The 13,121-nt window shown below is 41.9% G+C and overlaps 1 protein-coding gene across 4 annotated transcripts in view; it reads left to right on the top strand.

The window, feature by feature from the left end:
* NUGGC (nuclear GTPase, germinal center associated) overlaps positions 1–13,121 on the top strand; it is a 53,298-nt gene that overhangs the window by 13,070 nt on the left and 27,107 nt on the right. For 3 of the 4 annotated variants that reach the window (XR_003911315.1, XM_029945527.1, XM_029945568.1), the window contains 4 exons: positions 4,655–4,864; positions 10,560–10,735; positions 12,328–12,346; positions 12,635–12,724. Coding sequence is in view for 3 of the 4 variants with exons in the window: in XM_029945527.1 (XP_029801387.1) it covers positions 4,655–4,864; positions 10,560–10,735; positions 12,328–12,346; positions 12,635–12,724 (495 nt within the window). In the remaining variant the exon portion in view is untranslated. The remainder of the gene's footprint in view (positions 1–4,654; positions 4,865–10,559; positions 10,736–12,327; positions 12,347–12,634; positions 12,725–13,121) is intronic. The other variant, XM_029945644.1, reaches the window with a different exon arrangement.

Below are 13,121 nucleotides of genomic sequence, written 5' to 3'. Positions count from 1 at the left end.
GAAGTTTTAGTGTCTGAATGGGAGATCCTTTGTGCACAGGAAAGACTATTTACAGTTGCTTGAGGATTAATTAAGGATGCTTTGGGCTGCAGATGTTACAAAAAAAAAAAGAAAAACACCCAATTTACAATGGCTTAAATGAATAGGGATTTATTCATTTTCTCACATAAGAGTCTAGAAGCGGTTGAGTCTGTGGGTTGGTTCAGTAGCTCAACAATGTCAAGATTAACAACACCTCCCAAGTTCCCTTGGCTGTTCATCATACTTGTTTCCACATAGTCATAAGATTGCTACCGAAGTGCTAGACTTCACAGCTGGCTTCATGGCAGAAAGAAAAGGGTAAAAAGTTGGCATCAACCACATCTCCCCTTTTTTTGGAAAGTAAAGCTTTCTCCAAAGCACACCCAACGAATTTCTGGGTAGGTTTTTTATTTTATTTTATTTTTTTTCAGAGCAGGCTTCTGGTTCAGGCACATCACCTTTTTTTTTTAGGTGAAAGGGAATCTAAAGTAAGAAGCAGATGTTTTCTGATCGGCTGCCCAAACACTATTCAGCCAGCACAGACGGAGGACAGGATGGATAGAGGATATACAGCTAGTTGAACAACACTCTCCTCACTTTTATAATCAATATTCATCTAATTAAATTATATTGAATTTTAAATTTAAGTAAAAACTTGTAGAACTAATGTGTGACTTATTGAAATCATATATTTAAAACCTAGCTTTTCTTGTTTCTTAAAATTCATTTTTAAAATAGTCATTCTATTTATAAATCTCGAATTTTTTTTGTATAAAATAAGCACAACTACTTACACTTGTTCTAAAATTTAACATTCAATTATGTCCTAAATTTAACACAGCAAATCCTCCTTAAATAGCTCCTACTAATTATATAATTAATCAAATTTTCTTAGACTTTTGTATTATAGTTCAAATTTATTTTTATTTTTTATTAAAAAATTTTTTGGTTTATTTTTGAGACAGAGAGAGACAGAGCACGAGAGGGGGAGGGGCAGAGAGAGAAGGAGACACAGAATCTGAAACAGGCTCCAGGCTCTGAGCTGTCAGCACAGAACCCGATGTGGGGCTCGAACCCACAGACCGCGAGATTATGACCTGAGCCGAAGTCAGACACTTAGCCGACTGAGCCACCCAGGTGCCCCTATAGTTCAAATTTAATATATTCAATTCTCTTAAAGATTTTTAAATACTTGGCCAGGCATACTTAGAAGTCAAATAAATGAAATCTTTCAAGGCACTTAGCTCTTGTATATCTAAGAAATCAAACAAATATAATTGTTACTTTTTATATTTAAATATTTGAATTACTGTTCAAAATAATTACACTCCTAGTGTCTAAAACATAGACTGAGCGTGTCCAAAGAAACACAAGGATTATAAAACTGATTACTTTATCTACACACACACAACTTACACCAACTAAGTTACACCAAGGTATCAGTATCCATTTCTTCACTACTCTGTATTTAGAAATATCCCTTCCCAATGTTACCAATTTAGGGTTGAACCAGGAGTTGAAGTATCCATTGAACACAATTACATCTCAGTGAGTAAGGGCACAGGTTGAGTTTGTGTCTGAGATTCCAGACTACAATGAAGGAAGCTGAGTTTGTCTCCTAGAAAGACTTTTCATGAGCCAATTTATTGGATTGAGGCCTCTTCTTACACAAAGGGACTTCTCAAGCCCATGTTTGTTCTTTCACATTGCCCTTAATGTATCTGCTTTATTATTATTTTTTTAATGTTTATTTACCTTTGAGAGAGAGAGAGAGTGTGAGCAGGGGAGGGACAGAGTGAGAGGGAGACACAGAATCCAAAGTGGGCTCCAGGCTCTGAGCTGTCAGCACAGAGTCCAGCGTGGGACTGGAACTCACAGACCACGAGATCGTGACCTGAGCTGAAGTCAGACACGTAACTTAAGGAGGCCCCCAGGCCCCCATCTGCTTTATTTTTATTTATTTTTATTTTTTAATTTTTAAAACAAATTTTTAATAATAGTTTATTGTCAAATTGGTTTCCATATAACACCCAGTGCTTCTCCCCACAAGTGCCCCCCACCATGACCATCACCCCCTTCCCTCCCTGCCCTTCCTCCTTCAGTTCTCAGTTCATTTTCAGTATTCAATAGTCTCTTATGATTTGTGTCCCTCACTCTCCCCAACTCTTTTTCCCCCTTCCCCTCCCTATGGTCCTCTGTTAGGTTTGTCCTGTTAGACCTATGAGTGCAAACATACGGTATCTGCCCTTCTCTGCCTGACTTATTTTGCTTAGCATGACACCCTCGAGGTCCATCCACTTTGCTACAAATGGCCATATTTCATTCTTCCTCATTGCCATGTAGTACTCCATTGTATATATAAACCACATCTTCTTGATCCATTCATCAGGTGATGGACATTTAGGCTCTTTCCATGATTTGGCTATTGTTTTTTTAAATTAAATATCTTAAAGAACTTTTGTCATCATTTCTTTTGCAATTTCTTGTTATTTGACTAGAATTGATGAATTCTGTGACTCCATACACAACTTGCATCAAATCTCCTGATTTAATCCCAACTCTTCTAAGAATTTCCATTGTTGGGGCACCTGGGTGGTTCAGTCGGTTAAGTGTCTGAATTCAGCTCAGGTCATGACTTCAAGGTTCATGAATTCAAGCCCTGCATCCGGCTCTCTGCTGTCAGCATGGAGCCTGCTTCAGATCCTCTGTCCCCCTCTCTCTAGTCCCCTACCCCACTCATTCTCTCTCTCTCAAAAATAAATAAACATTAAAAAAATGAATTTCCATTCTTATCTTTCTTTCATGACTATTCTATAGATGTTTATTAACAATGACCACCAGAGACACCTCGGTGGCTCAGTGGGTTAAGCATCCAACTTCGGCTCAGGTCATGATCTCATGGTTCATGAGTTCAAATCCTGCATCGGGCTCTGTGCTGACATCTCTGTGCCTGAAGTCTGCCTGCAGTCAGATTTGATGTCTTCCTTTTTCTCTGTCCTTCCCCTACTCATGCTCTGTCTGTCTGTCTGTCTCAATAAAACAAAAGAAAACAGAACAAAACATTGTCCTCCATATATCCCAAACCTTCTGTCCTCTAAAGTGATAGCCCAGTAAAGATTTGCTGCCACACACATGGTTGCTGGCCTGAATGTGTCATTGTCTGAAGATACGTTTAGGTAGAAACAATGGGCTGAGAACAATTCCCCATCCCATCCACCATCACTAAAACATTCTGGAAAGGCCTAAATGTCAAGATAATTTTTGTACCAGGAAGAGAAACTTTAAAACCCTTTTTAAAGATCAATTTCAGATAAATTTTTAATTTGGCAAATATGGTCGCCATATCACTATCAATTTTCTGTAGTCAGAGCCTTTTCATAATCTGAATGTTTGCATTAACCATGAGGGAAAAATACTCTCTCCAAAATTTAGAAAACATTACTTATTAATTGATCCGGTTTTGGAGTGGTGGTGGGGGTCTGGAGCTGATGGGCAAGAAAGAATTCTTGAGACATCTTTAGTGCAAAAAGGTGGTTTTATTAAAGTATGGAAACAGGACTGGCAGCGGGGAGAAGAAACTCGATTCTAAGTGTGAGGAGTGACTTAATATATATCTGGGAGCTGGGGAGGTAAGGAAAAGGGACGTTTCCAAAAGGCCTTTCATATGCTAAGGAGGACTCACAAGATACCAGAGTCCTAGCTGCTGTCAAGCTAAGGCGGTTGTTTCTCCAGCAAGGTATTAACATTAAGACAGTCGGGAGTTCCTGGAGTAATGTTTTACAGTGCCTGTCTCAAGTATTTGTCAATGGGGTGCAGGTTATAAGGAAATTTGATTTTATCTACATTTCCTTCTTGCCCATGTTCCCCACATCACTGTGGAGGGGAGGGGAATGTTAGGTCTCCAGGAAACTGAGTGTATAGGTTTCTGAAGGTTAAACTATTGATAAGATTGCCTTTTTCTTGTAACTTACTAAGTCATTTGTAAACTGATGGAGACTCCTGTCCTGCACAGCTGTAACCTCTATCAGTTAGTTAACCATATGTTTTTCCCTTTCCTTTGTTCTTGGGCGGCCAGGAGTGCCTGAGAAATGTCACACACATCCCACCTGGGGAGGGGGGGAAGCATTGCTTCAGCTTATCTTTGGCTCCCTCATCATTAGTCACATTAATTTTAGAATTGAAATGAGGGGTGCCTGGGTGGCTCAATTGGTTAAGCGTCCAACTCTTCATCTCAGGGTTTCTGGGATCAAGCCCTGCAGTGTGGAGCCTGCTTGGGATTCTCTCTCTCCGTCTCTCTCGGCACTTCCCTCCCCCCCAAATAAATTTTTAAAAACCTAAAAAAAAAAAGGAACTGAGATGGAATTTAGAAGATGAAATCATTATCCAATGAGACTAACTTTACTGAAGCTCTGTTCTAACTGTGATTTCTTCATCTATAAAGTAAGGGTCTCCGGGGTCCTTTCTGGGTCTCAGACTGTAGGCCCTCGCAGACTGGATACGGTCTCCTGGTGCCCATTGCCCAATCCTGTTTCTTATCACTATTGGTGTGCCTTCACTGAACCTGGATCACAGCCGATCAGGCCGGAGGAGCTGGAAGATGTCTGGTGTGTGTGATCGTGTCCTTCTTCCTCAGGCAGGAGAGCTCTCTGTCAAGCTGGACCCTTACATCCGGACTCACAGGAGAGACTTGGATGGAGAATCAGCTGAGACACAAATTTGGCCCTTGATCAAACATGTGGAAGTGACTCTTCCCAAATCAGAGTTGATTCCAGAAGGAGTTGTGCTGGTGGACATTCCAGGCACTGGCGACTTCAACAGCAAGAGGGATGAGATGTGGAAAAAGGTGATTCTCTTTCACATGGCTTCATTCCCTCTTTGCTTAACTCCTCCACCCGTTCTAAAGCAACCAAGAATGCTCTGCTTTCAGATTAAGGGATTTTATGAGTTCACTGGAGTTAAATTCTTCTACTTCCTAGGTTCTAAGCCTCAGGGCAATGGCAGGATGTGTGTGGCCTGAGAAACTGGGAAAGAGGAATCATGAGGCAGACCTGGAAGTTAGAACAAGAGTACAAGATCAGGAGAAGGACCAGCAATAGATTAATCTAGAAGTAAGCAGAGGAAATACAGACAGAGGGGGAAAGGGAGGCCAAAAGTTGACTACAAGGTAGAGAAGCTGACAGCCAAGCACCAAGGAACCAGGAGGCTGCTGCCATGTTTAGTTGCAAGGAACAGAGACCTATTGAAGCAACCGAAGTTAACAGAGGTTAATCGGAAGAATATTAAATGATCTCATGAGACACAGCCAGGCCTCAGGACCACCCATCAGGACAGAAGCAGCTATTTTTCTCTCTCATCCTCAGCATGGTTCTTGTGACTGTTTCTCTGTGCAGTTCTCTGCAGAGTCCTGCTTGTCTCTTAGCTTTCTCTACTTAGCTCTTAGGATTCATATTGTGAAAAATGACCACTTTAACCCTGTCTTTAAATGACATTGTAGCTCATATGCCTATGACTCTCTGACTGTAGTCTCTATGCCCCTTTTAATTCAAATTCCTGAGAAAAAAAAATGGGAGTGATTACTGCCTAGCTAACTTAATCTCTGGATTAAGTACCTATCTTTAGCGCATGCAGTCAGCTGTGACTGAAGGTGGTGGTTGAAATAAAAGTCTACCCCTTCAACCATAGGGGTTCAATTCCTGGCACATGAAATTAGAGCTGACCGGGCACCTCCATATATGTTCACAGCTAGAGAGTTAAGCATTGGGATAGTTAGATCTATACCTAATGATTAGAGGTTGAAATATTTCTAAGAATTTATCTCTTGGTTCATTTGCTTTTCATTCATCGAACACATATAATATGTAAGACAATGTGCTTAGCATGGAGGATGCAAAGATTATAGCTAATAATAATAATAATAGTAGCAGACATTTACCAAGAATTTACTTTATAAATAAGTTGCAATAAGTGAGTAAGTGAAATAAGTTGCCCATTCACACACTGGGAATTTTAACCCAAACAAGATGGCTGGAGAGTTTCTCTGCTCTTAAACCCCACTCTAATCCCAAAGGCTGAATTAAAAGATGCGGAGCATGATCTTTAATGTTAAGAAACATATGTGTGCATGCACATTTTGTGTGTGTGTGTGTGTGTGTGTGTGTGTGTGATGTTAGTAAATGCACAGCGTAAGTAGAATCCTGCCTTTTGGAAGGATACACACCCAACTGTTAACAGGGGTTTCTATGATTACCAGGGTTCTTTACTACATACACCTCTATATTTTTTGTGTATTTTGCATGAACATGCATTATCTTGACAACTGAAAAGCTGAAAGCAAAATAAAACAATGTTGAATGGGAAGCAGAGCCTTCCTGCAAGGGGCTTATAGTCTAACAGGAGAGAAGAAACTTACAGATGACTAAATCCATGGCAGAAGTGATGTAAGAGAAGTCCTAGCTGCTATGAACACTCGAAAATAGAAATTACCTCTCACAAGAGATCTTCTTCCTTCAGTGAACACCCACTGAGCATCTATTCAATTCTATATTGGGTTTTGGAAGGACAGAGACAAAGTTCATGCCCTTTGGAGTCCTGTAGCCCAGAAGGGAATCAGTTAGTCATATTAATTAACAAACCACATAACTTAAAAAGGAGAGCAAAAGTGATGAATTTTTTTTATTTTTGTAATTGTAATTGTTTTTGTTTTTAAATGCTTTACTACAAACCAATGTATAAACACCAATTCTCAATAACATCAATATATCTGAAAATTTATGTAAATATATAAATGTTTATTTAATATAACATAGAATAGTATAGAATATTATAGTATTATACTTGATTTAAAATAAAAAATAAGTAAACAAAATGGAGTCACATACAACAGATTACAGATCCAAATGTCTATATTTGGATATGCATTAAACATATGGGATTTTTTACATCAAAATTTATTTATTTATTTATATTTCAGTAATAGGATTTAGTGATTCATCATTTACTTATAACACCCAGTGCTCATCCCAAGCAGTGTCTTCCTTAATACCCTTTACCCCTTCGCCCTTCCCCCAACCCAATGCTCCACTGGCAAACCTCAGTTTGTTCTCTATATTTAGGAATCTCTCATGGTTTGTCCCCCTCTCTGTTTTTATGTTATTTTTGCTTCACTGCCATTATGTTCATCTGTTTTGTATCTTAAATTCCACATATGAATGAAATCATATGATATTTGTCTTTCTCTGACTTATTTTGCTTAGCATTATATGCTCCAGTTCCGTCCATGTTGTTGCGAATGGCAAGATTTCATTCCTTTTCATCACTGAGTCATATTCCATTGAATATATACACCACATCTTTTTTGTCTGATGAATTCTTTTTGGATGAGAGGGATACTTCAGAGAAGGCACTTAAGCCCAGCTATCACCAGAGAACATTGCTGAGAATGGAACCATTGAGCACTACTCTAGGCCAGGGAGCAGCAAAGACCCAGAGGAACAAAGGATCCACGTGTTGCAAGAAGGATGTCTTCCTGGGTGGCTGGAGGAAACGGGTGCGGGGTGTGAGGAGAGAGGCACAGAAGACAAGCTTGAAAACTTGGGGGTGGGCTTAAATACTACCCTTCCTGGGGAAGCTCAAAGGATAAGAAGGACTGGGGCATGTGTGTGTGAGAGAGAAAGGGTGCCTTTGGGCAGAAGAAGTTCTAGAGCACAGGGTGGAAACACAGGGAGTGAGACAGAAGACTGGAGCTGGAAGGGGACTGGGCGGGAGGGCTGGTATCAGCAAGTCAGGAGCAACCCAGCACTGTAGAAGGATTCACTGGAGAACTATTATTTTTCTGCCAAATGCAAACTTTAAATTCTACAGGTTTGTGCTAAACAAATGACTGTGGGCTGCAGAGCTTTGTGACTGGATTTGAGTCACGATCAGGATAACAGAATCAGGATGAAAGTTTACTGATAATCTGCCTGAGCCCAGATTTTACAGATGAGGAAATAAAGGCTCAGAGAAGGGAAGTAATTTGCCCAAGACCACACAGCTACTGAATGGCAGAATTTGAACCAGAAAGCACCTTCCTACCTTCCCAGCTGAGGCTCTCTCTCTTCCCACAGGACCTCCCCTAACAGTTCTTTAAGGTAAAGGCAGTCCCCGTGTCCTTCCTCTTGGTAGGCTGCTCAGGCCTGTCCATGAGAGCCTTTGTTTCTACAGGGTCTCAGCTCCTGGAGTAGAATTGGCAGCCTTGGCTAGTTCCAGGCTGGGCCCCAGGCGCAACAGCCTCTCTCACTGGACAGAGCCACAGTTGCTGCCAGTTATGATACTCTGGGCAGCCTATCAAAGGCCACTCAGAACGGAGGAGCCAGCAGATCTGGCTCAGAACACCCACTCTGAGGAGGTCCGGCTACAGTGAAGGGATGGTTCCCAGCCTGCTCTGCTTGGCCTCAGCTCCGCTGCATTTTTGTGGTTTTGTGATATTCTCTCACAAGGAGTTAACTAAAGACTCCCCCCTTTGCAGGAAGATCAGAGCACACTACTCTCTCCCCCGTCTCTCCAGCTGCCAGCCTTGTCTTCCCTAAGCTGAGTGTACTATGAACTCACATGTCCCTGTCTGCCACCTTGAAGTCCTGAGACTTTAGGCGTGTCACTTGAGCTCTGAGGCTCAAAGTGGGAGGGAGGGCGTGAGGTGACTGGGGTACCAACCACTCTTCAGCTCGGTTGCTCTAGGTTGTCTGTTTTGTGTCTTTACCAAATCCTGGCAGCCAGAGCTTTGCATAAGGTCTGAGATTTGCAGGCCTCTTTTTATATTAATAAACATTTATTAAGCACCTGAAGTTTGCCAGGACTGGGGAATGCAGAGGTGGAAGAGGCCCTGCCCTTCAGGAGCTTGTGGCCTGCAATCCTACAGTGTCAGAACCTGCTCGAATAGCTAGTAGCTTCCCTAATTAGATTATGATTTGGGAAGTGGGAATTGTTGATTTTATTTTCCTGCTACATGTGAGTCCATCCACATAGGGAAGAAGTTCAGGACCCGTAGCTGTGTGGCCTTAAACTGATCTTTTGCTTCTTGGGGCCTATTATCTTCTCAAGAAAACAGTGAAGTTTGTCTAACTCTAGAGATTTATGGTTTTAAAATAATGATCCACGAAGCCAAGAGAGTCATGGACAGTGGGTGGGGGGATGTGGAGAAGGTGGGGGCTTCCAAACCCTCCGCCTCCAGTTCAACTAAAGCAGTTCAATTTTTAAAAACCAATTGGAATTTTTTGTCAGATTTCATTTGAAAAAGGCTCCGCTGCTAAAGACAAACTTGAAACCCACTACTGGAGGTTAAGATTTCTCAGCCTCAGCTGACATTTTGGGCCAGATAATTCTTTGTTGCGGGGGTGCTGACCTGGGCATGGAAGGATGTTTACAGCATCCTTGGCCTCTACCCACTAGCACCAACCCCAAGTCATAACAATTAACAATTCCTCCAGAGATTGCCCCTGGGAGAAGGAGTACAGAATTGCCCCACGTTAGGAACCATTGGCATAAAGCAAAACAATGATTTAATTAGCAAGTCACAAGCTTATTACACCTTTATGTGCAAAGTGCTGTCCTGAGGAAACTCAAATAAACTCGGTCCCTGAGCTGGACCAGCGTTCCATTTATGAGGAGAGGTAAGACCAGTGAAATAATGCACTAAGAGAAATGTCACAAGGCAACACATAAAACCTTGTCACACATAAACACATAAAGCCCGTCACATCAAAGTTGCATATCTAATAGAGCAGTATGTATGATATTTATCATAAACTGTCATTTCATGCTCATCGTCCTTTTCAACTTGAATCATAACGTTTCTGGCTCCTTGCCGCCACATGGTGGCAGTGTGAATAAGCAGAGGCAGCCAAATATCAAAATGACACCCTGTGGTGATAACTTGGGGTCAATGCATGACCAGAACTAGTTCTGGAAAAACAATAATTTTCCCTAGAAGACAGCTGAGGTAAAGCAAGCCAGTGATGGATCTGGTACCAGAGGTCCGATTTCTTGAATTCTATCCATCACTAATGCCACAGACATCTATGAAACCTCTATTAGGGGCCAAGCACTGTGCCTGAGGTGATGTAGGTCTCAAGTTGAAAAGTATAGCCACTTCTCATCAGGTCCCTCTCAATCTGGGCAGGGGGTGTGAGTGTGGTGGTGCAGAGAACGGGTCCTGTACAATAGCTCTGTGAGGTACAACGGCAGGTAAGTCTAGGTGCTTGCTATAGGACACAGAGGAGGGGTGGCCAACCCATCCTCAGTCTCAAAGGGCAAATGGAGTCGAGCAGAGGCTGTAGTAAGTGCAAAGGTCCTGAGAGATAAAAGAGCAGGTCACATCTGAGAAACTTCCAGAAGCTTAGTCTGGCTGGCACATGGAGAGTGCCATGGGGAGAGGTGAGAGATGGGGCTGGCAGAGAGATGGGGCAGAGCATGGAGGCCATAAATGATACATGAAGAGACCACCTCCTCTACAACAGAGACACCATTTATGTTCTTAAACCTGTTGTGGTTCTGTTTCACAGACCATTGATAAGTGCTCAGTGATCTGGGTGATCAGTGATATCGAACGAGTTTCTGGAGGGAGAGCCCATGAAGACCATCTGAATGAGAGCATCAAAGCGTGCCAAAGGGGCTTCTGCAAGGACGTTGCCCTGGTGGTCACCAAGACCGACAAACTCCACCTGCCGGAATATCTAAGGTACCGTGCTGGGCTCGCAGGTCTGTGGCTTTCCTCCGTGGGCCCCGACTCCCATAACAACAGAGCTTTGACCCCTGGGCATCTCAGACTTAGGGAAGTGACTACTGGGGATGAAAGAGAAGTCTGGGTGGGACATCAGGACCCTTGGGCAGATTGTCTTGGGAATCTAAACCATTGGGGCCCCTCCTCCAGTGACATTGCTTAATGCTGTCCCCTTTACGGCTCCAGGGGAGCCACTCACGTGTGTGAGATACAAAGAGCACCTCCTAGAGGTGTGCAGTGTGACGGTCCTGACTGCCCCCCACAGATACGGGAAGCGTGGACACCCCCACAGCTAGTAGGCACTTTCTGTAGTACTGTCCAGCATGGTACAGCTTTGGAGTGTCACATTCTGTTTCAGATTTTAAACTCATTTAGAGCAAGGTTCTCAAAGTTTCAGAACTTTGGCCAAAAGTAGCAGCATTCTGACAAGAGTCATATCCTGACAATATTTTAATTGGAAGGTAAACATTTTAGAGTTTAATCAATGTTTAAAAAATACACTGATTTCCATGTAGATCCCTACGCAGGAGAGCTATAACTTATCTTCTGTATTGGCACAGATTGAAGGTAGAAAGGGGTATTATTACCTCTTACAAAGGAACAGCAGGTATGAACTGGTCTGTCCTGGGTACATGGGGCATATGGTCACCAGATGTAATGTTGTTAATACCTCTTTGCTCTAATAAGAGGATCTTTACCTGTCATCTGTCATCTCCCTCACACCCACTGAAACTTGAATTCTCCAGGAATTCACTCAGCGGAGACAATAGTTTGGGTGAAGAAATAGGCCAAGGCTTTTCCTCCTACTTCTCACTTTCCTGGGCTAGGTTGGAACTCTAGCTTCTTTGTTTCCCCCTGAAGGTTCCCTTCACCCTGCCCCCCACCCCAGAACAATACCTCCTGCTCTTTCTTCCCGGGCCAGTTCTGCAACTAAACATAATTCAATCGAACTTATGAAACCTTTATTGAACACGGTGGTAGGGGCTGCAGATTCAGAGAGGCATATTGCCTAGTCACTCAAATCACTGTCTTAAAACAGGGTTAAAGCTTATAAGAGAAGGACACACTGAGGCGCCTGGGTGGCTCATTTGGTTAAGTGTCCAACTCTTAATTTCAGCTCAGGTCATGATTTTATGGTTTGTGAGATCAAGCCTCATGTTGGGCTCTGTGCTGACAATGCTGAGTCTGCTTTGGATTCTCTCTCTCTCTCTCTGTTCCTCTCTCTCTCTGTTCCTTTCTCTCTCTTTCCTCTCTCAAAATAAATAATCATTAAAAAAATAAGAGAGGGAATAAGAGAGGGACAAAGTACTATGGGAACCCAGAGAGAGACTGGGCCAGTGGGTGAAGTTACAGAAAATTCTACCACCAACAAAACATTAAGAAATAGAGACAATTTTTTCAAATGGACACTGGAGGTGGGTCAGATGAGAGAACATGTATGCAAATGTATTAAGACTGAAAATATATACTGCTTTCATGGAAAGTTGAAAGACTGCCATGAAACATAATGTAATTGTTACATACAGTAATTGTCACAATTTTCATTTCAGGGAAAGAAAAGTGGGAAATGTAAGTATGGACTAGTTATTTTTACTTTTTATTTTTTAAGCTCTATTGGGATATAATTGATATGCAAAAAATTGCACACATTTAATGTAAATATCTCAGTGAGTTTGGACATACGCATGAATTAGTTATTTTTAAATAATACTTTTCATGATTAATATTATAAAATTCAAACACATGCACATTTGTCTGGGCCAAATGACATATGCCAGAAGAAATGTGTGTCTTACCATCATATTGCTCTTGATAACCCTGGAGTCTACCATGTTTTCATTTCTTTTCCCAATCTAGAGAGCTATTCAGAGTCAGCGAGAAGCCGTTTTAGAAAGAAATGAAGTGATAAAGCTACAAAGGAATAGAGTTCTCAAAGAAAAACTAAAGGTGAGTTAACAGATTTGCCTATGTATTTTTTTCTGTTTCTCAACCACTCAGAATTTCAGAAACATGTCTATTTGGTCTTACGTCATAGCTATGCCAAAAGCTTTGGAGTAGACAATTTGGACTTAACTTAGTCCTACTGATTAATAACTTTGTGACCTTAGGCAAATTACCATTCTCTCTGAGCCTCCACTTTTTCATCTGTAGAATTGGGAAATGACAGTGTCTACCTCCTGTGGTTGTTGGAAGGATTGAATGAATATACGGTCTACTGAGATATATGTGCAGGTAAAATTAGAGATCACCGCACTGTTTAGGGGTGACTCGCTGCAGGAATACATTGGGCGCTGAGGGAAACAGAGGATGGGCGGATCACACGGCAGTCCGAGTGAGTAGAGGG

This window comes from Suricata suricatta, chromosome 1, assembly GCF_006229205.1.
Source record: "Suricata suricatta isolate VVHF042 chromosome 1, meerkat_22Aug2017_6uvM2_HiC, whole genome shotgun sequence".
Lineage (NCBI taxonomy): Eukaryota > Metazoa > Chordata > Mammalia > Carnivora > Herpestidae > Suricata > Suricata suricatta.
The sequence above is the reverse complement of the archived record's forward strand: the minus strand, read 5'-3'. Positions and strand labels throughout refer to the sequence as shown.